Here is a 23,741-nt window from a genome sequence, read left to right as displayed (position 1 = left end):
TGTAAAATAGTATTAATAATAGTATATATATATATTTTTTAAACATTTGATTTTAAAACTTTGAATTCCAGATTCATTCCCTTCCCGCTTGTCACCCATCCTTACTGGGAAGATAAGCAATTCAGTATAGGTTGTACATGTGTAGCTATGCAAAACATTACTATAGTAGATATATTGTAAAAGACTATTTCCCTCCCTACTATCCCACCTCCCACTTGTTCTACTCTCTACTTTGATCCTGTCCCTTTTCAAAAGTGGGTGCTTCCAGCTTTCCTCTCCCCCAGCCTACCCTCCCTTCCATCATCCCCCCTCTCATCCCCTTACCCCTTACTCTCCTGTAGGGTGAGATACCCTATTTAGTGTGTATGTCATTCCCTCCCTGAGCCAAATTCAATGAGAATAAAGTTGACCCATTCCCTTTTGCCTTCCTGTTCTTCCCCACCATCGTAGCCATTTTCCCTTGCCTCTTCTATATGAGATAGTTTACCCCATTCTGTCTCTCCCCATCTCCTCTCATATTCTTCTCTCACCTCTTAATTTCACTTTTTAAGTATCATCCCTTCCTATTAAATTGGTCCTGTGCCCTCTATCTATGTATATTTGTAAACATATATACACACATTCACTTATGTACTCATGCGCCCATATACCTTCCTATATAGACATATGTATTTCTATTCCCTTCAACTATTCTCATAATGAGAAAAGATTCATAATTTAGATTTACAAGATTTACGAGGCACTTAACTTATATTTTCTTTATTGATAAGTATTGTGTTCACCACATATAATTTCAATTTAATTCATCAATCATTTATTAAGCATCAGGCATTATATTTGCCAGACACTACTTTGCATATGGAGGAAAAAAAAAATGAAAAGCGTCCCTGACCTTGACCTCAGAAAATTTTTATATTCTACTTGGGTAGGGAGGAAGGTATAGTTTGTATTCTACCCCAAAAAAACTCAAAGCTAACCTTTTAACAAAGTAAAAAGTCCTTGGAAAATAGTTGAACAAAACAACATGAAATAGTGATTGTGACTGAAGTAAAGGATACCATTTGTTAAGGGAAAGGTAAGATGCATGTTTTAGTTTTTCTAAGTTAGGACCAGCAAGTATAATTTAAATTTTGTCATTTACAGTTGTCATTTATATAGGTGCAACTATTAATTATGTTCTTTTAATTCTGCTGTCTTATGCCTGAATCACATTATACAAATAATACTGTATTTTCAGGAATTCATCTTCTGTTTTTCTTTGGGTTCAATAGTATTTCATTAGTTATATGCCATAATTGGATCAGTAATTACTCATTTATTGGGCATTCAGTTTGATTTCAACTTTTTGCTATTTCAAATAATGCTGTTAGGAATAATTTTTTGGTGAGTTAGGTCTTCTCTTGATGTCAGTAACCTTTGTAAAGTATAAAACCAGTAAAAGAATCATTGGGTCAAAGAATAGGAAAAAAATTTGCGATGTTCTTAATTCCAAGCAAGAAGTAAATTATTATGCTTATTTTTTGATGTGCCCTGCCATCCACTGCCAATTTATTATTTGCATTCCTCTGAGTGTCAGCCATTTTTAGCACTTCAAAGGACACAGATAAACTATGTTAATACCATTTGATTCTCCCAACAGCATTATGAAGAAGAAGATTTCCCTATCTTTTATAAATGAGGAAACTTAAGTTCCACAAACTATCTCAGGCAGGATTCTAAAGCTGCATTTCTTCTATCTCAGATACTTGGTATTTCTCAAAATAGTAAAGAAACGAGGAGCACTCTCACTAATAACTTTCTATGGCATATTATACTTTCTGAAACTATATAGTTCACTTGAGTGGTTCAAAAAATAGAAGATCCTAATATGTGTTTGTTGATTATGAAAAAAGAACTGACTCAGTAGAGACAAAAATAATGCTTTTAAGGGCTCTTTTCTAAACAAGATGTATCTGCCATGTATATATTAAAAACAAGACTGGATTAATTTAGAGACACCACCCCAAAATTACTTTGCTCAGCAATCTTATAATTAACAGATTCAGGTGGCCATGAGCTAGATAATGCTTACTATTTGAATGGTGATAGCTCTGATCCCTCTCTTGGGCCACATTTGCTTTCCATTGCATATGTTCTGACATTGTGTATGCTTCTCTGAAGGTCCTTAAATTGTATATTGTCTAGTAGGCAGGCCATATGTAGCACCAATGCAATATTCACAGTGCCCACAATGACTATAAATATACCTGCAATGTACTTGATCACAAAATATAACAGACTCCCCATATAGAATACAGAAGCAAGACATTTATTCAGACAACCGAAAACTGAATCCCCAAATCAGTAAGGCGATTCCATCAGAGTAGCAAAGAAGTTAATAAGCCATAATGTAACAGAGAGCCACACGATCTTTTAGCCTTCCCAGAAACCAACACTCACAAGCTTCTCTTATTCCCTCAGAAATAAACTCCTCTCAGCCATCTAGCGGGCTCTGACTCCCAGCTTCCTGTGGGCTTCGCTCCACCCTTCAGCAAATTCCCACCAAAGGCTTCATGTGAACCCTGTCTGTTAGGGGACAGGGTATATGTTCAAAACATGGAAGGTCTTCAGATGCCCTTAGGCTCATTCATTCATTCATTTATTTATTTATTTTTAAAAGCAATTGGGGTTAAGTAACTTGCTCAAGGTTACACAGCCAGTTATTTCTGGGTGTGGTGCTAAGTATCAGAGCCTGGATTCAATCCCAGGTCATCCCAACTCTGGGGCCGGTGCTCTTACTCACTGTGCCACCTGGCCACTCCTCCCTTAGGTTTATTAAGGGGCAGGGAAGATCTTTAAATTACCATTACTATTACACCATATTATTTTGTTGTGATGTTCTTCCGCATATTATACTCAAGTGTTGTGGAAAGATAAAGGAAGAAATGGATATACAATACCTTTGGTTTAAATCTAGTTGGGGAGAGATTAAGTACATTTACACTTGGAATCAGAAAATACTGGTTTCAAATTCCACTTACTAACACTAGCTATGTTAGTGATGAACAAAGTTATAATAATGATATTTTATGAGCTTTGGTTCCTTAATTTTTAAAATGGGCGCAATAATCTAGAATAGACCTACTTCTTGATATGTCTAAAATGAATTCATATCAAGCTTTTTTTAAGCAGTATTTTAAAGTGCGTGTGTGTGTGTGTGTGTGCTTGTGTGTGTGTGTAATTATTGGTATCTTTATTTGCAGCTTAGAATAGTGAATAGAGAAGTGACCTGGAAACCAAGAAGTTCAAGTTCTTAATTCTGACATACCGTGTTTCCCCGATAATAAGACCTATCCCGAAAATAAGCCTTATTGAGATTGCTACTGTAGTGAAGCTACACGCTACATTACGGTGCCCTCTGTATGCACTGTCTCCCCACCCCCACCCACGGTGAAACGCACACTGCTTTCCGAGCTGTATCCAGTCAGAGCTGCAGTAGTGAGCGCGTCATCCTGTTCTTCCCCAGTGATTTGCTTATTGAATAAAGGTACATTTTTTTGTTCACATTTACCTGTTTATTAAAATTGCTGTCAATGTTCATTAAAATAAGCCCTCCCCTGAAAATAAGCCCTCTGGTGTTTTTCTGTCCAAAAAAATTAATAAGACAGTGTCTTCTTATCAGGGAAACACGGTATGTTGGCTTTGTGACCCTGAGCATTTCACTTAACCTCTCAGTGTTTTAGACAAGTCTTTTAAATTTAGAAGTTGTAAAAGTACCGGTGTGTGTTTATAGAGGGAGTTGCTCATCTGGGAGATAGCTGTATTAATGAAATCACAAGTCCAGGCTCTATTCTTACCCTGATCTTTTCTTTTTACATCATTAATTTTCCAAATGTATTTACCTCTAGCCTAGAGAGCTATCTTTTAAGACAAAGAATAAAAAAGACCATACACAGTTCAGCATAGCTAGCTTATGGATCAAAAAAGCTTGACATCTATAATGTTCCACATATGTAGTCCCCCACCTTAGCAAAGAAGGAAGAACAATACGTTCTTTTATCTCTTTGGGGACCAAACTTGATCATTATACAGTATCATAGCATTCTTTTTGAATTTTTTTTTTTGTTTTCTCCACATTATTGTAATCATTGTATGTGTTATTTTGCAAGTTCTGCTTATTCCAGGTGGAATCATTCCTATGCTTCATCTTCATCATGTTTGTTGTTTCTTAAAGCTTGATAATATCATATATCCCAGCTAGTTTAGTCATTCCCCAGGACATCTACTTTATTTTCAGGGTTTTTTTTACTACTTTGAAAAGAATTGCTAGAAATATTTTATTATATATGGGGCCTTTTTGCCATTGACCTCCTTGGGGTATATGGGGTATATAACATTTTAGTCTCTTTCTATAATTCCAGGTTGCTTTCCATAATGATTAGAGCAATTCATAGAGTGTACTCTTGTTTCTGTCTTATAAAGCCTTTTTACAACATTAAAGCACTATCTAAATGTCATTTATTAGTACTGACTTCAGTACTCTAGGGATTTATTTATTTGTATGTGTTCTGTAGTTTTATTTTTGTAGGAAATTGGTAATGGGTAAGGGTAGGCATGATGGTGTATTAAAGGCAGCAACCCAGCTGAACTCTCTCAGTGTTCTCATTATAAACAACTTTAAAATAATGTCTCAAATCAAATTTTGAGGTGAAAAACCCCACAAAAGGCCAGGAGGAGACATTTTCTGACCCTAAGAAAACTTCGAAGGTCAACAGGAGAGCTCTATAACACTAGAATAGAGAGGCCTTTCTGGAGTGCACATATGTAGCCATGGCAGCAGCTTCTGGACCTCTCAGGTCAGAGATGTTAAGGGGGTTGAACAACTGTCTAGAGATTACAGGGAACTTCGTTGCTGGGACTAGGCAAAGCTGGCATTGATTGGCAGCCCTCTTGCCCCCATATGCAGTTCCAGAGCCAAGAGGATTGCTAATGCTTGTAGCAGCAGGGGAACAAGGGACCTGATCTCAGTTCAAGGGCAGAGAAGAACGCTAGTACATTCAGCTGTAGGGGAACAAGGGCCTTTCTTGAATAAAGACCACAGCACAGACTAGGAGAGCCATGACTGCAGCTCTCCCAGCTTACACCACCTTGGAAGCACTAAAAACATGCAGGACACCAGATCTAGCTCTGAAAACAGTAACATGTAAATGTCTGAAGTTTTGGAGGGTACCTCCCCACCCCAAGGTGAATAGAGCACAGCATAAAGTTCAAAGTCAAGGAATAGTTTGGAAAAATAAGAGACAAAAAGAATGTAATCATAAATTGCTACTGTGGTGGGAAGGGAAGACTAAGAAAAACTCAGAAGATAGTAACACTAAAATAGTTACAGCCAAAGCCTCAAAGAAAAATACTACTTCAAAGCAAGCCCAATAAGAATTCTTTAAAGAGGTAAGAGTGGTAGAAGAAAAATTGGGAAAAAAATGAAGAGTGATGCAAGAAAATTATGGAAAGAGAATCAACAGTTTGGTAAAAGAGGTACAAAGATTCTGAAGAAAATATCACTTTAGCGAAACAGAATCAGCCTAATGGTAAAAGAGGTACAAAAATTCCTTGAAGAAAAGAAGAAAGAAAAACTTCTTAAAAACCAGAATTGGCCAAATGGAAAAAGGTACAAAATCTCACTAAAGAAAATAACTCTTAAAAACCAGAATTGGGCAGGCAAATGAAAGCTAATGACTTCATGAAACATCAAGAAACAAATCAAAAGAATAAAAAATAAATAGAAGAAAACATGAAATATCTCATTGGGAAAACAACTCACCTAGAAAAATAGATCAAGGAAAGATCATTTAAGGTAAACATGAAAGAGAAATTAGATTAAGATTAAAAAATGATTCATGTAAACTCTTGTGATTGTAATTAAGGTAACTTGAGACACAAAACTCAGGACAGTTTATTAGCAAAGTTTGAATTTACCAATAAGCAGGATCTTATTAATCTCTTAAGACTTTGCCTTAATTGCTATTAAAATCTATTCTAAACTAGCACCAGAAAACTAAGACCCTGGATGATAACTGACAGATAACGGAAATGTCCCAAAACTAGAAGACAGCATCAGAGATATGGGGAACAATCTGATTGCCTTCAAATTGGAATGCATGGCTAGCAACAACCCCTTCCTCCATCTTGGCACTATGGGAAACTCATTGGTGGTGTCCACCTGCATGGCTAGTGTCACCAAGATAACAGACCAGACTTTTTTTTAAGGGCAGCCCATGTTGCAAAGATATAGACCAGACTCCCTGGCATCCACTAGCATCTTTCAAGGATAACAGATTTCCTTGACACAAGATGAGAACAGTGATTAAGAAGAAAACTGAATTTCTAAAGTTAACTCAGGGACAATGAATACATTTCAAAGAAAGCTGAACCTCCAGACTTGGAGACAAATGAAATGTGATTTAGTTACACAAAATGTTGGTGATGATACAAAATAAAATCAATTACAGAATAGAATTGATTTTTTCCATTTTCAATTCCCAGCTTTGATATAAATAGTTCTGTTTCCCCTGATTCACTTATCTGTAAGCTAGTTGTATAAGATTTTTTTTAATATGATCATATTCGTGGTGTGCTAACATAATGTTTTCTGGTGCTAGTTTAGAATAGATTTTAATAGCAATTAAGGCAAAGTCTTAAGAGATTAATAAGACAGAGGTAAGGGTGCACTTACTAAGGGTGGCTAACCAGCTGTTTCCTGCAGCCAAGTGAACTAAGAGGAGGATTTCTATCAGGAGTCAACCTGTCAGTGGATAGTTACATTTCTCCTATAACTTGTTGTATTTTTCAAGCTGATAATTTTTCCTGATTGGTTAATGTAAAAACAATAAGACTGATTAATTATATCACAAGCCATAGTGAGAATATCCAAAATCATGGATTAATTTTATAGGGAGATTTACATGTCCCCAAGAAAACTCAGCAAATGTAGATACTGTAAAACAAAAGGCCAAAATCATACAATAATTATCAGTATTAACTAACATCAAGTCTCCTCGTGTCCTAGAAACACACTCCTAATGCCCATTTAATCACATTTCATCTTGTATCCCATGTAGTTACCTGAACCCTGGAAATATCTTCTCTTGGACATTCTGGAATTGGTCTCAGTTTTAGGGCAGTTCTATAGGAATTTTCCCTTAAATAGATTTTTCTCAGGTTCCAAGTTACTTGTAGAAATTTCTGGATAATTCTGCTAAAATCTTCTAGTAACCAGACACAGCACAATTTAGTTTTATTGTTGTTCAGTCAATTCAGTCATGTCTGATTCTTTGTGATTCCATTTGGGGGTTTTCTTGGCAAAAATACTGGAATGGTTTTCTCATTTCCCTCTCCAGCTCATTTTACAGATAAGAAAACTGAGGTAAATAGGTTTAAATGACATGCCCCTTGTCACACAACTAGTAAGTGTCTGAGCCCACATTTGAATTCATGCATTCCTGACTCCAGACCTGGTACTTTATCCACCTCACCACTTAGCTGCCCCGTATGTGCTTTCCAAGTAAGGAGCTCATTGATGAAAAGCAATTGAAGCCTTACAGTTCTGGTTCTGTGACAGCTATAAGAATGTCAAATTAGGAACCCATAATTTGCCTGAAACTTCAGAGAATGTCAGTGTGTGTGTGTGTGTGTGTGTGTGAGAGAGAGAGAGAGAGAGAGAGAGAGAGAGAGAGATTTAAGATAATTTGACAGGTATAAGAATGTCAAATTAGGAACCCATAATTTGCCTGAAACTTTGGAGAATGTCAGAGGGTGTGTCTGTGTGTGATTTAAGATAATTTAAAATTTCTCTACAGTTATCAATGTAACTTTATATATAACATTATATAACATCCTTAATCCTATTATAGCAGTGCACAGGTACTGGAGTATTGCAGCAACAGAAAATAAGACTCACAGTTAACTTTTGCAAACAGGTATCCATGCACCAGAGGTTCACATTATTCACAGGATATCATAGCCAGGCTTAGTATTAATCCAGTGGGAAACAAGTCTTGTTAAAAAAAAATACAGGGGGGAAAGTGAGTCAAGAGTCAAGATTACTTAGGCTATACCACAGTAATCTCCCCAACTTCTCCCAGACACAAACATCTACCTACCTATGGTAGTTCTAAGATAATATTCTTTTTGAGAAGCTTGTGATATTTTCCTCAAATGGTGGCACAGAATGACTTAATGATACTTTAGACATTTTTACCTGAATTCAAAACACCATCACTTTGCAGTCCCAAGAGAATATATCTCAAATAGCAAAATTTCACTAATCATAACTTAGGGCTAAGATATCATTGTTGTATTCAAGTTGCAATAATTATTAACAATAAGCACATATAAAACCTTACTAGTTAAAGTCCAAATGAAGCATTTAAAAATTAATCACATTCTGCAGTTTCACATATAGAGTGAATATGTGATTTTATTCAAGAACTATAAGAGAATGCTGGCTGTTATAAGCTTCCAGATAAACACATTCATATTGCCTATTTATCCATAAGGCAAAATAAAATCTTTGATCTAAGTATGTGTTGCTACTAAGTTGGTCCAAAGATGTAACTCCAATATATACTATTTATTAACAGATAACATTTTCTTAGTTTTCATAAGTGACAGCCAAATAATCTTAGAAAACTTACTCTATACTATTAAGTAAACTTATAAATCCTCTCTCCTCTCCCACTTCACAATGAATGGAAGAGTAGATCCTATCTTCTAAGTAAACACTTATTATTTTAGAATTTCATAATATTGAGCAAATTCTTTCACAGGGCTGATAAAATTTTATGACCTTACTGATGCAGAAGGTCCCAAGGAACATGACAGGTTCACAAAGGAGATTTTATGAGATCTTCACTGTACTTTTCCCACAAAATAAGTAATAATTATTCTTCCCTTTTAAAATATACTCAAACCCTTGAGAGGCTCTGACATTATAACACTAGTCTCTAATGAATTAATAATTTCATAGTATCTAGATTAAAATAATTAAATTTTCCAGTGATACAATTGCCGCCTTAATATTTCTTATACAGTGTTCTCCCAAAATTCATAGAACAAGACAATTTAGAATATGCAATATTAATAATATGTGCAAATCATAAAACAACTTATTACCACTTAGGTGACATCAATTCATTCAAATGCATTTCCAAATTATCTTATATAAAATCATTCTTTTTTATCCCTTTAGTGTTTTATACTAATCACATTTAAAATGCAATATGGAGTTACCCTGTATGGGGCAATTATATTCAATTAAACTAATAATAACATTAGGTAGCATATAGTGCTTACCATATGCCAGGCACCATATTAAGCGTTTCACAATCATTTTATATTATTTTGATCTTTAGAACAACTTCTGGGTTATCATTCCTTTTATAGACCAGGGAACTGAGGTAGATAGAGGTAAGATCGCTTTTTTTTAAGGTGGCATTTTTGAAACCAGATTTTAATGTCAAATAGTAAGTGTAGTTTTTATTGAATTCTGGTTTACCACAATGTCCTATTTCAGAGCAAAATTTCATCCAAATCAAACCTGGATTTTTAATAATTGATGGTAACTTTTATAACTTTTAAAAAAATGTTCCCGGGGCCATTATTCAGTAGTGCTTCAAAATTTAGAACCCATTGTTATCAATTAGCTCAATTTCAGAGATCCTTGGTGACACTGAGGTCCCCATAACATTCTTTTTATTTCCCTTTAAATCACTCAAAGAACCAAACCAGTTATTTCTGTTTTCTCAACCTAAACCTACTCAAATACATAAAGAATGTGGCCTCACGTTTCCTGGAGGCGTCCACTGTTCTCTGTACTTCTTTTTCTTTTAAATTGTAGAGACATTATGTGATGACCATTCATTCCCATCACCTTGCTCTTAGGGTCCATAAGGATTTTATATTCCTCACATAACTAAAATATTCTTTTCTCAGGGTCCTTCAAGGACAGAATTTTAGCATAATATCCTCAAATCCATGTTCCAAATAAATTACTATGGTTTCTGTATCATAAAGAATAACCATGTGTTTTTATCTTTTTTATCTCAAGAGATCAAAAATTTCCTTAAAACTCTCTCTTTGCAAAACTCCAAGCCCCTTTTATGTTTTCAAACCCTAATTGCTTAAGCTTTCTTTCTTCCTCTCTTTCAATAGCCCTCCAGTGAACTTTGATTAAAGCCCTTTAAAAAAGGACCATTCTTGTTCACCTTTTATACTGTGACCTGACACTATCTGTACAACTCTCCACTCCACTGAAGTTCTCCTTTGTAATTGGACACAATACTTTTTTACACAACCCTGGTTAGTTGCAATGCATTCTTGCCTTTGGGGGTTTTCTTAAGAGCTTAATAATGCATGGTCTTATCCAATGTTTTTTGGTGCCCTTGCTTCTTGTTACCTAAGCAAGTAGTTCTGTTTTATCATTCACAGAAGAAAATACATCAGTGTCACCAAAACATTCTTTACTCTTTAATTGCTCCCTAATTTAACAAACTTTTCTCTTTTCATGATTAAGAAGGAATTAAATCTCCTTTTCCCCTAGTATTAAAATAACAAACTTCTCTCTCTAGGGAAAGAGTGATAAAGGTCCAATTGTTGTTTGAATGTAACTTTCACAATTTTGTTCATTTTTCCTTAAAAATAATATCTACAGTGTGTTACCTCAAGACTTACTAAAACATTTCAGCATTTATAGAAACAGTTAAACAACACTTTAGAAATTCATTCACAAATTTAGTCTCAAATTAATTTAAAACACCATAAATTTATAGATTAGGTAACAAAGATTCTCTCTCCTCTTATCTGTCTTTATCTCTACATTCTCCAAACTGGCCAGGGTTTACAAGTAGAAGGAAAAGAGTATCTCTCCCCCCCCCCCCCCCCCCCCAAATGTGCATACATATTTTTTCCCAATTACATGTAAAAATAATTTTTAACAATCTTTTTTTCTTTTTAAATTTTGAGTTCCAAATTCTCTCCCTCTCCCCTTCTCCCTCAATGGGAAAGCAAGTAATTTGATATAGGTTATACTTATTTAGTCATACAAAACATCTCCATATTAGTCATTTTGTGAAAGAACACAGATCAAAAACTAAAACCAAAGTAAAGTTTAAAAATGTATGCTTTGATCTGTATTCAGACTCCATCAGTTCTTTCTCTGGAGGTAGATATCATTTTTCATAAGTCCTTATGGAATTATTGTATTGCTGAGAATAATGATGTTATTTACAGTTTGATCATTGTAAAATGTTACTATTCACAATGTTCTGCTGGTTCTGCTCTCTTCACTTTGTACTCATTCATGTAAGTTAAAAAAAAGCCTATCTTTCTGAAGAGTTAGAAAATTATTCAGAAAAGAGTTCACATTCTTTTTCCCAGGAAAAAGTTTGTTTCACACAGATAATCTCGAAAGACAGACATAAAAACACTTACTGGCAGTCTTCCTCTTTATCCTTCACGAGAGATTTATGAGGGTTAGATCTCTGCTAACTGGGAGAACTGTTTTAAAATTGCACCCTTCTAGTCTTTATGCTAAAACACTAACAAAGTTCCTAATTCATGTAATAGAAATCAGTGTGCACAGTTTCAAAATTGAAAGTCATTTTTCAGTAGTGTCCAACTCTTTGTCACCCAATTTAGGGTTTTCTTGGCAAAAATGCTGGAGTAATTTGCTAATTCCTTCAGCTCATTTTACAGATGAGGAATCTGAGGCAAACAGGGTTAAGTGATTTGCCCCCAGGGTCACACAGCTATTCACACCAATGAGTCTTCCTGACTCCAAGCCCAGCACTCTATCCACTGTGCCACTGAGGCGCCTTTATATATCTCAAACTAATTTTACTTGGCTTATTTTCAGCTGGGAGTGTTTTTCTCTATTTCCAGGCTTGCAACCCCTTCTTGAACGGGAAGTATCCCTTTTGGCTTGAACTGTGGGTCCTCCTAGAAGAAAGAAAAATATCCCAAAGGCCTTTGATGACTTATCTGAAGGAACATTGATGACTTGGGAGCACCCTTTGAAAAGAAAAGGTTCTTCAAGGGCCTCATCTCTGAGGGGAATTTCCCAGGTTGTCAGTTGCTAATCAGTCACACTCAACACAAAACAGTACCACAAGACAAAGTTGAAACTTCCCCAACAGTTCAGGGGCTTTGCCTTTGCTCATAAGATGCAGGATCCAGGAAAGAGTCAGGTTTCTGGTGCAGTCCTCTGGGAAGAACTTCTCTCCTCCTTTCCCCCTTCCCCTGCCCTTAAAAATTCCAACTGAGCAAGGTTGTTCTGAAGACCAACCTCCCTCAATTCCTTCATGGTTGCTGTTGAAATTAAGGTAAACTGAGGTACAAAGCTCCAAGCACAGTTTATTAGCAAAGCATGAATTTGCCAGTAAGTGGAATCTCAGCCTCCTCAGCTAGCTATGACTGAATGATAGGTGAAAATAATTTTTATGGAGTTAAAAGGAGGAGCGTCAAAAAACTAAAAGGCAGCATCGGGAAAATAGTATGACTGGTTACAAAACCTACAGCATCAGCCATCTTGTCACTATGGAAAACATTGGTGGTGTCCATTTGCATGACTAGTTAGTGTCACAGTGATAACAAATGAGACTTTCTTAAAGGACAAGCCAGTTTTGCAGAGATTAACAGAGCAGACTCCCTAGCATCCACCTGCATCTTTCAAGAATAACAGATTTCCTCGACACAAGATTAGAACAGTGATTAGCAGGAAAATTAAACTTCTAAAGTTAACTCAGAGACAAATGAAATGTGACTTGGTTAGCTACACAAAATATTGGAAGTGATAGAAAATAAAATCAGTCACAGAACAGAATCAATTTGACTTTCTCAATTTTCACTGATAAAAACTTTATCATTATTAGAGGAGTTAGAAGGGCATGAGGATGAGTTGATTTTGTTGGAATGGTCCCTCCCCACTTCCCCAGAATGAAAGGGTTAGAAAGAGAGATGCATTGGGGAAATGGAGAGGTAAAATGGGAGAAATGGTCTCCCATAAAGGAGGCATGCAGAGCCTTTTAGAATGCTTTTACAGTGGAGAGGACATGATGGGAAGGAGACAGCAAGAGGTAATACTTGAACCTCATTCATCAGAATTGGTTCAAAAAGGGTAGGATAAAAATCAAAGTAATATATAGAAATCTCTCTTACCCAGTAGTGAATTGGAGGGGGAGGGGAGAAAAGAAAGGGAGTCAGTGTTTAGAAGCAAATTACTTTTTGTGGAGGGACAGAAAGGACAGAAGAAAGTCAGATGGAGGAAAATACACAGTAATTATAACTGAATGTAAGTGAGATGAGCTCACTCAGAAAACAGAAGTGAATAGCAGGATGTATTTGAAACCAGAATCCAGCTATATGTTTACAAGTGACACACCTGCAACAGAAAGATACCTTCAGAGTTAAAGGACCAAAACAAATCTAACACGCTTCAGCTTAAGTAAAAAAGGCAGGGTTAGAAATCACAGTTTCAAATAGGGCAAAAGCAAAAATAGACCTAACTAAAAGAGACAATTTCAAAAACTGTATTTTGCCCAAAAGGTACCATAGGTAATGAAATATAATAGAAATAATTTTTACAGCAAGTTTCTTTTCTTTTTTTTTTTGAAGCAGTCAGGGTTAAGTAACTTGCTTGAGGTTACATGGCCAGTTATTTCTGGGTGTGGTGCTAAGTATCTGAGCCCAGATTTGATCCCCAGATCATCCTGACACTGAGGTCGGTGCTCTTACTCGCTGAGCCACCTGGCCACCCCTAAGCAATTGGGGTTAATTAACTTGCTCAAGGTTACACGGCCAGGTGTTTCTGGTTGGGTGCTAAGTGTCTGAGCCCAGATTTGATCCCCAGGTCATCTCGACACTGTAGCCGGTGCACTTACTCGCTGTGCTACCTAGCCCCAGCAAGTTTCTTTAAGGTCTCATTTTTCAAATATAGAAAAGTGAATCAGATTTATAAAAATAAGAATTATTTCCCAGTTGATAATTGTGGTCAAAGCATATGAACAGGCAGTTTTTAGAAGATGTTAAAGCTATAGTCATGTGAAAAAATGCTTTAAATCACTGTTGATTAGAGAAATGCAAATTAAAATAACTGAAGTACCACTTCATATCTATGAGACTGGCTAACATGACAGAAAAGGAAAATGACAAATGCTGGTGGATATGTGGAAAAACTTGGATACTAATCACCTGTTGGTAGAGCATCCCTTCTGAAGAATTTGTTACTGTGGCCAAAGGGCTTCCCCTTAACCCAGCACTACACTACTAGATCTGTATTCAGAAGAGATTAAAGATGAATAAAAAATTTATAGAAGCTTTCTTTTTTTTAGTGGATAAGAATTAGAAATTGAGGGGATGCCCCTTAATTGGGGAATGGTTAAATAAGTTGTGTCATATGATTGTGATGGAGAACTATTGTGCTGTGAGAAATGATGAGGGAAGTGGTTCCAGAAAAACATAGCAAAACCTATATGAAATAATGCATAGATGAAAAGAATGCATAAATGAGAAGAAATAGGAGGTCCTTCTGCACAGTAGCAGCAATGTTTGTAATAATGATCATCTGTAAAAGACTTGGCTAGTCTGATAATACAATGATCCAAGCAGTTCCTAAGGGCAAATGATGAATAAATACTATCCACTTCCATAGAGAAAACTGAAATCTGAGTGCAAATTGAAGTATAATTTTCTCACTTTTTAAAAAACATAACCAATATCAAAATGGTTTACATGATTTCACATGTATAATTGATATATTGCTTTCCTTTTCTGTGAATTGGAGACAGATTGGGAGAGACGGGGAGAGAATTTGAAACTCAATGTAAAAAGAAAAAGCATGTTAAAAATAAGTAATAAAATTGAATAAGAAAAATAATTCTGGTCTTAATGACAGTACTGTGTAAGAGGTGCAGTTGGTGGGTGGGTAGAGATTAGGTCTCCATCAAAAGTTAGGCATAATATTTAATTTAAACTTTTACCTGAATTGCACTAACCTCATCTGCTTTTCTATGGCCTCTCCATATCACCTATGCTAGTATCTAGTACAGTCCTGTTACATAAGTGGCTAATGAATATTTGTTGATCCATTGATTTATTTGATGTTTTAAAAAAATTTCTTAAGTAGTTAATATACTTAGCTTTTTAATTTTTGTTTTTTATTCTGAAAATAGAACCCCAAAAAGTGTTTTCTATTAAAAACTGCATTTCTGCTAAGTGTGGTGTTTTGTTTTTTTTGTTTTTGCTTTTTGAAGGGGGAAGGCAGGGGTTAAATGACTTGCCCAAGGTCACATGGCTAGTAAGTGTTAAGTATCTGAGGCCAAATTTGAACTCAGGTCCTCCTGACTTCAGGGCCAGTGCTGTGTTCTATATTCACTGTGCCACCTAGCCGCCCCTGTTAAGTATATTTTTAAAAGAAAAATTTAATAAGGTAGTAGCATAATTGTCCTATTTTTGTGTCCTCTTCTACTTTTTTTCTGTGTAGTTGTTAAAAGGACATTGATTTTTTTAAGTTATCAAAACTCATTTTTTTCCTCTGCCTGATAGAAGCTCTTTCTTGTAATACAAATATATGTAGTCATGCAAAAAAAATGAAAAAATCGGCCATGTCTGAGAACATGTAACTCATTCTACACCTCTGGTCTGTTACCTCTTAGGTGGGAAATAATGTTTCATCGTCAGTATTTTTGAATTTATTACATGAGGTTGCTGCTTGGGCTAGAGTTCTGAGATATTTCCATATTGTTTCCCATCATGTTCTCCTGGTTTTGCTTACTTTGCATCAATTCATGCAATTTCTCTCATGTTTCTTATTTCTTTTATTTTTTTGGAGGGGGGAGCTAAAAGCAATTGGGATTAAGTGACTTGCCCAAGGTCACACCCCTTAGATTGTAGTTCTTTTCATTTTTTTCTTTTCAGGTTTCCTTTAGTATCAAGAAGTTTGTTGTATTTATGACTACACCTTTTTTTTATTTTTCAAATGCTTTATTAACTTCTGATTTATATCATTAATTTCTGCCAGATTTTGAGTTACAAATTTTCTCCCTGTTTTTCCCCTACCCACCACCTCAAAATAGCAATCCCACAGGATATCCCCTCCAATCTGTTCTTTCCCATATCTTCTCCCATACCCCCTTCGACTTCTCTAGTAGGGCATAGTGGATCTCTATCCCCCAGTGCCTGTATATCTTCTTTCCCAATTACAAGTAAAATAGTATTAATAATAGTGTGTGTATATATATATATATAATTTTAAACATTTGATTTTAAAACTTTGAATTCCAGATTCATTCCCTTCCTCCCTTGTCACCAACCCTTACTGGGAAGATAAGTAGTTCAGTATAGGTTGTACATGTGTAGCTAATGCAAAACATTAACATAGAAGATATATTGTAAATGACTGAATTTATTTCCTTCCCTCCTCTCCCACCACCCACTTGTTCTATTCTCTACTTTGATACCGTCCCCCCCGCCCCAAACTGCCCTCCCTTCCATCATCCCCCCTCTCATCCCCCTTCTCCCCTATTCTCTTGTAGGGTGAGATACCTTATTTAGTGTGTATTTCATTCCCTCTCTGAGCCAAATTCAATGAGAATAAGGTTGACTCATTCCCTTTTACCTTCCTATTCTTCCCCTCCATTGTAACCATTTTCCCTTGCCTCTTCTAGATGAGATAGTTTACCCTCATTCTGTCTCTCCCCATCTCCTCTCATTTTATTCCTCTCTCACCTCTTAATTTCACCTTTGAAGTATCATCCCTTCCTATTAACTTGGTCCTGTGCCCTCTATCTATGTATACCTGTAAACATATATACACGCATTCACATAGGTATTCATACGCCTATATACCCTCTGATATAGACATATATATATACATATATATATATATTTGTATTCCCTTCAACTATTTTTATACTGAGAAAAGTTTCATGAGTTACAATTATCATTTTTCCATGCAGGAATGTTAATAGTTCAACTTTGATAAGTTCCTTATGATTTCTTTTCCCTGTTTACCTTTTCAAGCTTCTCTTGCTTCTTGTAGCTGAATGTCAGATTTTCGGTTCAACTCTGGTTTTTTCATCAAGAATGCTTGAAAGTCCTCTATTCCAATGAATGACCATATTTTCCCCTGAAACATTCAGTTTTGCTGGGTAGGTGACTCTTGGTTTTAATCCCAGATCCTCTGTCCTCCAGAATATCACATTCCAGTCCTTTCAATCCCTCAGTGTAGAAGCTGCCAGATCCTGTGTTACCCTGATTGTGTTTCCACAATATTCAAATTGTTTCTTCCTGACTGCTCGCAATTTTCTCTCCTTGATCTGGGAAATCTGGAACCTGGCTATAATATTCCTAGGAGTTTTCTTTTTGGGATCTTTTTCAGGAGGTGATCAGTGGATTCTTTCAACCTCTGTTTTGCCTTCTGGTTCTAAAATAGTGCAATTTTCCTTGAGAATTTCTTGGAGGATGATTTCTAGGTTCTTTCTTTGATCGTGGCTTTCAGGTAGTCCAATAATTTTAAAATTATCTCTCCTGGATCTATTTTCCAGGTCAGTGGTTTTTCCCATGAGATATTTCACATTGCCTTCTATTCTTTTATTTGTTTGTATCTATTTAACAGCATCTAAAGTCACTAGCTTCCCTTTGCTCCAATCTAATTCTGAAGCAATGATTCTTCTCAGTGAGCTTTTGAGATTCTTTTTCCATCTGGCAAATTTGACTTTTTATCGCATTCTTCTCCTCATTGCCTTTTTGAGCCTCTTTTCCAGTTAGTTTGTTTTTTGAAGGGTGGTTTTCCGCAGTCAGGATGTTGACTCTCATTTTATAATTTTCTTGCATCATTCTCATTTCTCTTCCCAATTTTTCCTCTACTTCTCTTATCTGCTTCTTAAGGTCCTCTATGGCCTGTAGCCAGCTAGTATTTTCCGTTGAAGATTTTGGTGCAGGAGTTCTGACTTCACTGTCTTCTTCCTGTTCCATGCTTTGCTCCTTTTCGTCCCCAAAATAGGAGTGTCATGTTGGAATCTTCTGTCTGCTTTGTTTCCTTTGCCTAGTCATGTCTCCCCTCAGTCATTTGACCCCTGGGTTTTTGCTACAGTAGGACTCTTCCACTAGACAGGGGAGCTTTCGTCCCAAATGCTGGGGTTTTCTCAGCTGCCGGAGGTATTAGTTGGGTGCCCTCTCTGTCCACATGCTCTAGCAAGCTGAACACACACCCCAGGACCTCCACCCTAGACTGCAATCCAGATCCAAACAGGTTAAAGCAAGAATGATTACCCCTCAGACTGGTTGCTTGCTACCCCTACACTCTGCAGGCAGGAGCTGAAGCTGCCACATGATGCTGCCTGTGCCGGGCGTCTCAGTGGCCGATGCTGTCCCAACTTCTGGTCCCAAATTCTACACTGCACTGACCTCTCATTTTGTCCTTCACATCAATGTGTTGTTAAATCTGGAAACGGCCACAGCTGCTGGTGATCTGGAGTCCTTTGGGCCAGCAGGTGGTCAGGCCCACCCTGGGGCTAAAACACTCTGGCTCAGGAGGGCCTGGGATTGGCTCCCAGAGCACCTAGCTGGCCAATTTCTCCCGGCCTGCTGGGCTGTCCTCATCAGGAGGTTAGCTTCTCTGTGTTACTTTGTGTTTTCTGCAGCTCCAAAGTTTGTTCAAAGTCCCCTTTTTACATGGAATAGGGAAGGTGGAAGCCAGAGCCGTGCGGAGGTCCTGCTTCTACTCTGCCATCTTGACTCCGCCACCCTCTATACCTTCTTTTTTTTAAATTAAGTTTTATGTTTATTTTTAGTTTACATCATTCATTTCCACATTTTGAGTTACAAATTTTCTCCCCATCTTTCACCTACCCACCACCCCAAAACAGTGATCTCAGTATACCCCCTTCCCCTCTCTGCTCTCTCTTATATCCTCCCCCATCTCCTCTCTGACTTTCCAGTAGGGCAAGATGGATCTCCATCCGCCAGTGCCTTCATATCTTATTTGCCTGTTGCATGTGAAAAATAATAATAACAATAATTTAAAAAAAAACATTTGAGGGGAGGCTAGGTGGCACAGTGAATAGAGTAGCACCAGCGCTGGAGTCAGGAGGACCTGAGTTCAAATCCAGCCTCCGACACTTAACACAAAAACTAGCTGTGTGACCTTGGGCAAGTTACTTAACCCCAGTTGCCCTCCAAAAAATTTTTTTTTGATTTTACAACTTTGAATTCCAGATTCTTTCCCTTCCTCCCTTGTCACCCACCCTTACTGGGAAGACAAGCAATTCAACTTAGGTTGTATGTGTGTAGCTACGCAAAACATTTCCATAGTGGATATATTGTATAGATTGACTATATTTTTCTCCATACTATCCTGCCTCCCACTTGTTCTGTTCTCTACTTTGGCCCTGTCCCTTTTCAAAAGTGTGTGTTTCTAACTACCCTCCCCCCAACCTGCCCTCCCTTTCATCATCCCTTCTCTCATTCCCTTCCCCCCTACTCTCCTGTAGGGGGAGATACCCTATTAAGTATGCGTGTCATTCCCTCCCTAAGCTGAATTCAATGAGAGTGAGGTTGACCCATTCCCTTTTGCCTTACTGTTCTTCCCCTCCATTGTAACAGTTTTCCCTTGCCTCTTGTATATGAGAATTTACCCCATTCCATCTCTCCCGATCTCCTCTCATTATATTCCTCTCTCACCTCTCAGTTTTACCTTTTAAGTATCATTCCTTCCTGTTCAGTTGGTCCTGTGCCCTCTGTCTATGTATACCTGTACACATGTATACCCACACTCACATATGTAGTCCTACGCCCATATACCCTCCTATATAGACATATATGTGTATGTACACACACATACACACACACCCAATTATATTCCCTTCAACTATCCTCATATTAAGAAAACTTTCACAAGTTAACAATTATCATTTTTCTATGTAGGAATGTCAGTAGTTTAACTTTGAGAAGTTCCTTGTGATTTCTTTTCCTTGTTTACCTTCTCATGCTTCTTGTACCTGAATGTCAAATTTTCTGTTCAACTGGTTTTTTTCATCAAGAAAGCTTTGAAAGTCATCTCTTTCATGGAATGTCCATATTTTCCCCTGAAACATGATACTCAGTTTTGCTGGGCAGGTAATTCTTGGTTTCAATCCCAGCTCCTTTGGCCTCTGGAATATCGTATTCCAAGTACTTTGTTCCCTCAATGTAGAAGCTGCCAGATCTTGTGTTATCCTGATTGTGTTTCCACAATATTCAAATTCTTTCTTGGCTTCTTGCAATATTTTCTCCTTAATCTGGGAACTCTGGAACCTGGCTATAATATTCTTAGGCGTTTTCTTTTTGGGATTTTTTTCAAAAGGTGGTCAATGAATTCTTTCAGTGTCTATTTTACCCTCTGGTTCTAAAACATCAAGGCAGTTTTCCTTGAAAATTTCTTGAAGGATGATTTCTAGGGTTTTTTTTGATCATGGCTTTCAGGTAGTCCAGTAATTTTTAAATGATCTCTCCTGGATCTGTTTTCCAGGTTAGTGGTTTTCCCAATGAGATATTTCACATTGCCTTCTATTTTTCCATTTGTTTAATAGTATCTTCATTTCTCATAAAGTCATTATTTTCCATTTGCTCCAGTCTAATTCTGAAGGAATGATTCTCTTCAGTGAGCTTTTGAGATTCTTTTTCCATATGGCAAATTTGGCTTTTTAAGGCACTCTTGTCCTCATTGGCTTTTTGAGCCTGTTTTGCCATTTGAGTTAGTCTATTTTTTAAGGTGTTATTTTCTTCTATCACGTTGTTGACTTTCTTTTCATGATTTTCTTGTATCGTTCTCATTTCTCTTCCCAATTTTTCTTCCCCTTCATTTATTTGGTTTTTAAAATCCTTCTTAAGCTCTATGGCCTTGGAAGTTTTTGGTGCAGGAGTTCTGACTTTGTTGTCTTTTTCCCATTCCATGCTTTGATCCTTTTTGTCCCCAAAAAAGGAATCCAAATTCGGATTGCTGTGCTTGCTTTGCTTCCTTTGCTTGTTCATGTTACCACTCAATTACTTGACTTTTGAGCTTTTTGCCACAGTAGAACTCTGCTTCCAGAGAGGAGAGCTTTATCCCAAATGGCTGGGGTTTTCACAATTCCTGGAGCTATTAGTTGGGCGCCCTCTCTGAAGCCTCCACAGGCTTTGGCACCTGGTCACACACTAATTTTAACAAAAGAGCAATAATAATTTTTTCCTCCTGTTTCTCATGTGACTTCTTTTATGTCTATTTATAAAGTTTTATTTTTTGTGTTTGTATTTATGGGCCTGTTCTGTATATATTCTAATTCTGTGAGACTTGATTTACTTTACATAACCATTATTGATACTCATTTTTAATTTTAGGATTTTTTTTTTTATTACATTGACGCATAAAATCCAGTTTTATTCATTACAAGTTCAGTTATTGAATGTGTAAGATATTCCTCTTATATAATCAAATCCATTATTATTCCATTTAATGATAATGATAGCTAGCATTTTTTTAAGGTTTGCAAAGTGCTTTACAAATATTATCCTATTTAATCCTCACAAACCTTCTGATGTAGGTGCTATCATTATCACCTTTTTTTTTTTTAAACAAATAAAAATAGGCAAAAAGACTTGCCCAGGGTCTTAGAACTATTAAGTGTCTTAGACCAGATTTGAGCTCAGGTCTTCCTGACTCCAAATCTAACACGATAACTATGCTTTATATATTTGTGTGGTAGTAGAAGATTCTTTTCTTTGCATATTGATTTAAATGTTACTGCTTTTACTTTAAACATTTTTATGATAAATAATTAAGAATGTCTTATTTGTGACACATTTATAGCATGTCTATCTCTCCCCCACCCCCAACAGAGTAAAATAGTTCGTGTTCTGAACCTTTGGCAAAAAAATGGAGTGTTCAAAATTGAAATTATTCAGCCTCTTTTGGATATGGCAGCAGGAGCTACTAGTGCTGCTTCAGTGCCAGAAAATGTTACCAATAATGAAGGTATGATAATCTAAAATGTTAACCTGTGAATTTACTTTATGCAGTGATTTTTGTGAACCATATGTCTTTGGCTCAAGTGAAAGAATGTAGAGTTTGGTTTGGTTTGGTTTTGCAATTTGATAACTCCAGACTGGATTTGTATATTTGTGAAATTCTTCCATACTTAAGTTCTTAATACTCATATGTGTAAATGAATATGCTATAATTAATACCCTACCAGACTTATTAGAATAAAAATATAGTAATTATTGTTACTTTTTATTTGTACATTTTAAAACATAAAATTCTATACCTTAGACTATTTTATGAATTAAATTACATAGCTCTTTTTTTAAAATAGATAGACTATTTGGTTCAGAGGAGAATGCAGTTGTTGAGGACTAATATAGTGCTCCAATAAAGATAAAATTTTAAGTAGTTACTAAGATATTATGGTTTTCTGTTTCATTTCCTTGTAGGTTCCCCTCCACCCCCAATAAAAGTTTCTTCTGAAACTCCACAAGTAACTACAAATTCAGTACCAAGTATGCCACAGTTGCCAAGCTCAGATGCTTTTGCAGCAGTGGCCCAGTTATTTCAGACAACCCAAGGACAACAGGTAAGCTAACTGAAACTTGAGGACACAAAAGAATATGTTATTTATAAAGGTCATTGTAATTTAGCAAAAAACAACATTTAATATTTACTATGAGCAAGGCACTATGCCAGGGGAAAAATATAAAAGGAGCCACCTTAACATTGATGAGGGTTGGTAGTGATACAGCTTTGTTGAGAGAGTCAAGTTTACAGGAGCACAAGATGATAGATTATGTATGAAAAGAAATGAAGGGGTACCAATCCATTAATTACTTTTTTCCCTTACAATTTGATTTAAGAGAGCACAAACCTTTTGCTCTTTTGCCTTTCTGCCTTTGCTGTACACTCTTTTCCCATGCAAAACAGAGCAGTGTGGAAAAACCTTATCAAAAGGAAACATAGAATCTAGTTTCCCTACCTGTATTAATTTGTCTCACTATTCATTGTATTTCTTAATAATGCTTTTTTATGCTATGCACCTACCAGCATATAGCTTATTGAATTTCTCATTTGTTAAGCTTCAGCAAATTCTTCAAACTTTCCAACAACCTTCAAAACCCCAGTCTCCAGCCATTGATAATTCTGTGATGGCTCAGGTTCAAGCTATAACAGCTCAGTTGAAGACTACAACGACACAACCACCTGAACAAAAAGCTTCCTTTCCCCAACCTGAGCAAAAAACTACATTTGATAAGGTAGGCCATTTCCCTTAATTTTTCAATCAGCTCTCAATGTTTGAGCTATTGAACCCCACCTTATTGCCCACAGAAATTTATCATTTTCACAGGCTGATTTCTTTATATTACTCAGCAGCCTTCACCATCTTCCCCATATTATTAGTCTGTATGTACAACAATTACAGAATAATAATCGTAAAATCAAAATCTGATTGGAAGGGCTAATCTGTTCCCCCAAAACATCCTGTTAGTGCATTTCAGAAGTGCATATAAATAACTTATTTCAGATTTTATCACAGATTTAATTTGAGTGTTTTTATTGTAGTTAATTCTTGATATCAAGAGCTATTTTGAGAAATACTGAACTAATTACTTCTCTTTGGAAATATGTGCTCCCTTCTAAGTATATTTAATCTCACTTTAATTTTATTGCTTGAATTTCTGAGAAAAATATTAATCCTATTGCA

At 36.4% G+C, this 23,741-nt stretch overlaps 1 protein-coding gene across 5 annotated transcripts in view; it reads left to right on the top strand.

The window, feature by feature from the left end:
- Nucleotides 1-23,741, top strand: part of SCAF4 (SR-related CTD associated factor 4) — a 111,354-nt gene that overhangs the window by 34,850 nt on the left and 52,763 nt on the right. For 4 of the 5 annotated variants that reach the window (XM_069075001.1, XM_069074999.1, XM_069075000.1 and 1 more), the window contains exons 5-7: nucleotides 21,886-22,021; nucleotides 22,480-22,619; nucleotides 23,116-23,292. In XM_069075001.1, coding sequence (XP_068931102.1) covers nucleotides 21,886-22,021; nucleotides 22,480-22,619; nucleotides 23,116-23,292 — 453 coding nt within the window. The remainder of the gene's footprint in view (nucleotides 1-21,885; nucleotides 22,022-22,479; nucleotides 22,620-23,115; nucleotides 23,293-23,741) is intronic. The other variant, XM_069075002.1, reaches the window with a different exon arrangement.

Source organism: Petaurus breviceps, unplaced genomic scaffold (genome assembly GCF_028583685.1).
Source record: "Petaurus breviceps papuanus isolate PSGF00001 unplaced genomic scaffold, PetGlider_PUasm1.0 90897, whole genome shotgun sequence".
In the NCBI taxonomy this organism is placed as follows: Eukaryota; Metazoa; Chordata; class Mammalia; order Diprotodontia; family Petauridae; genus Petaurus; species Petaurus breviceps.
Note: the sequence above shows the minus strand (reverse complement) of the source record. Positions and strands in the feature narration are given on the sequence as shown.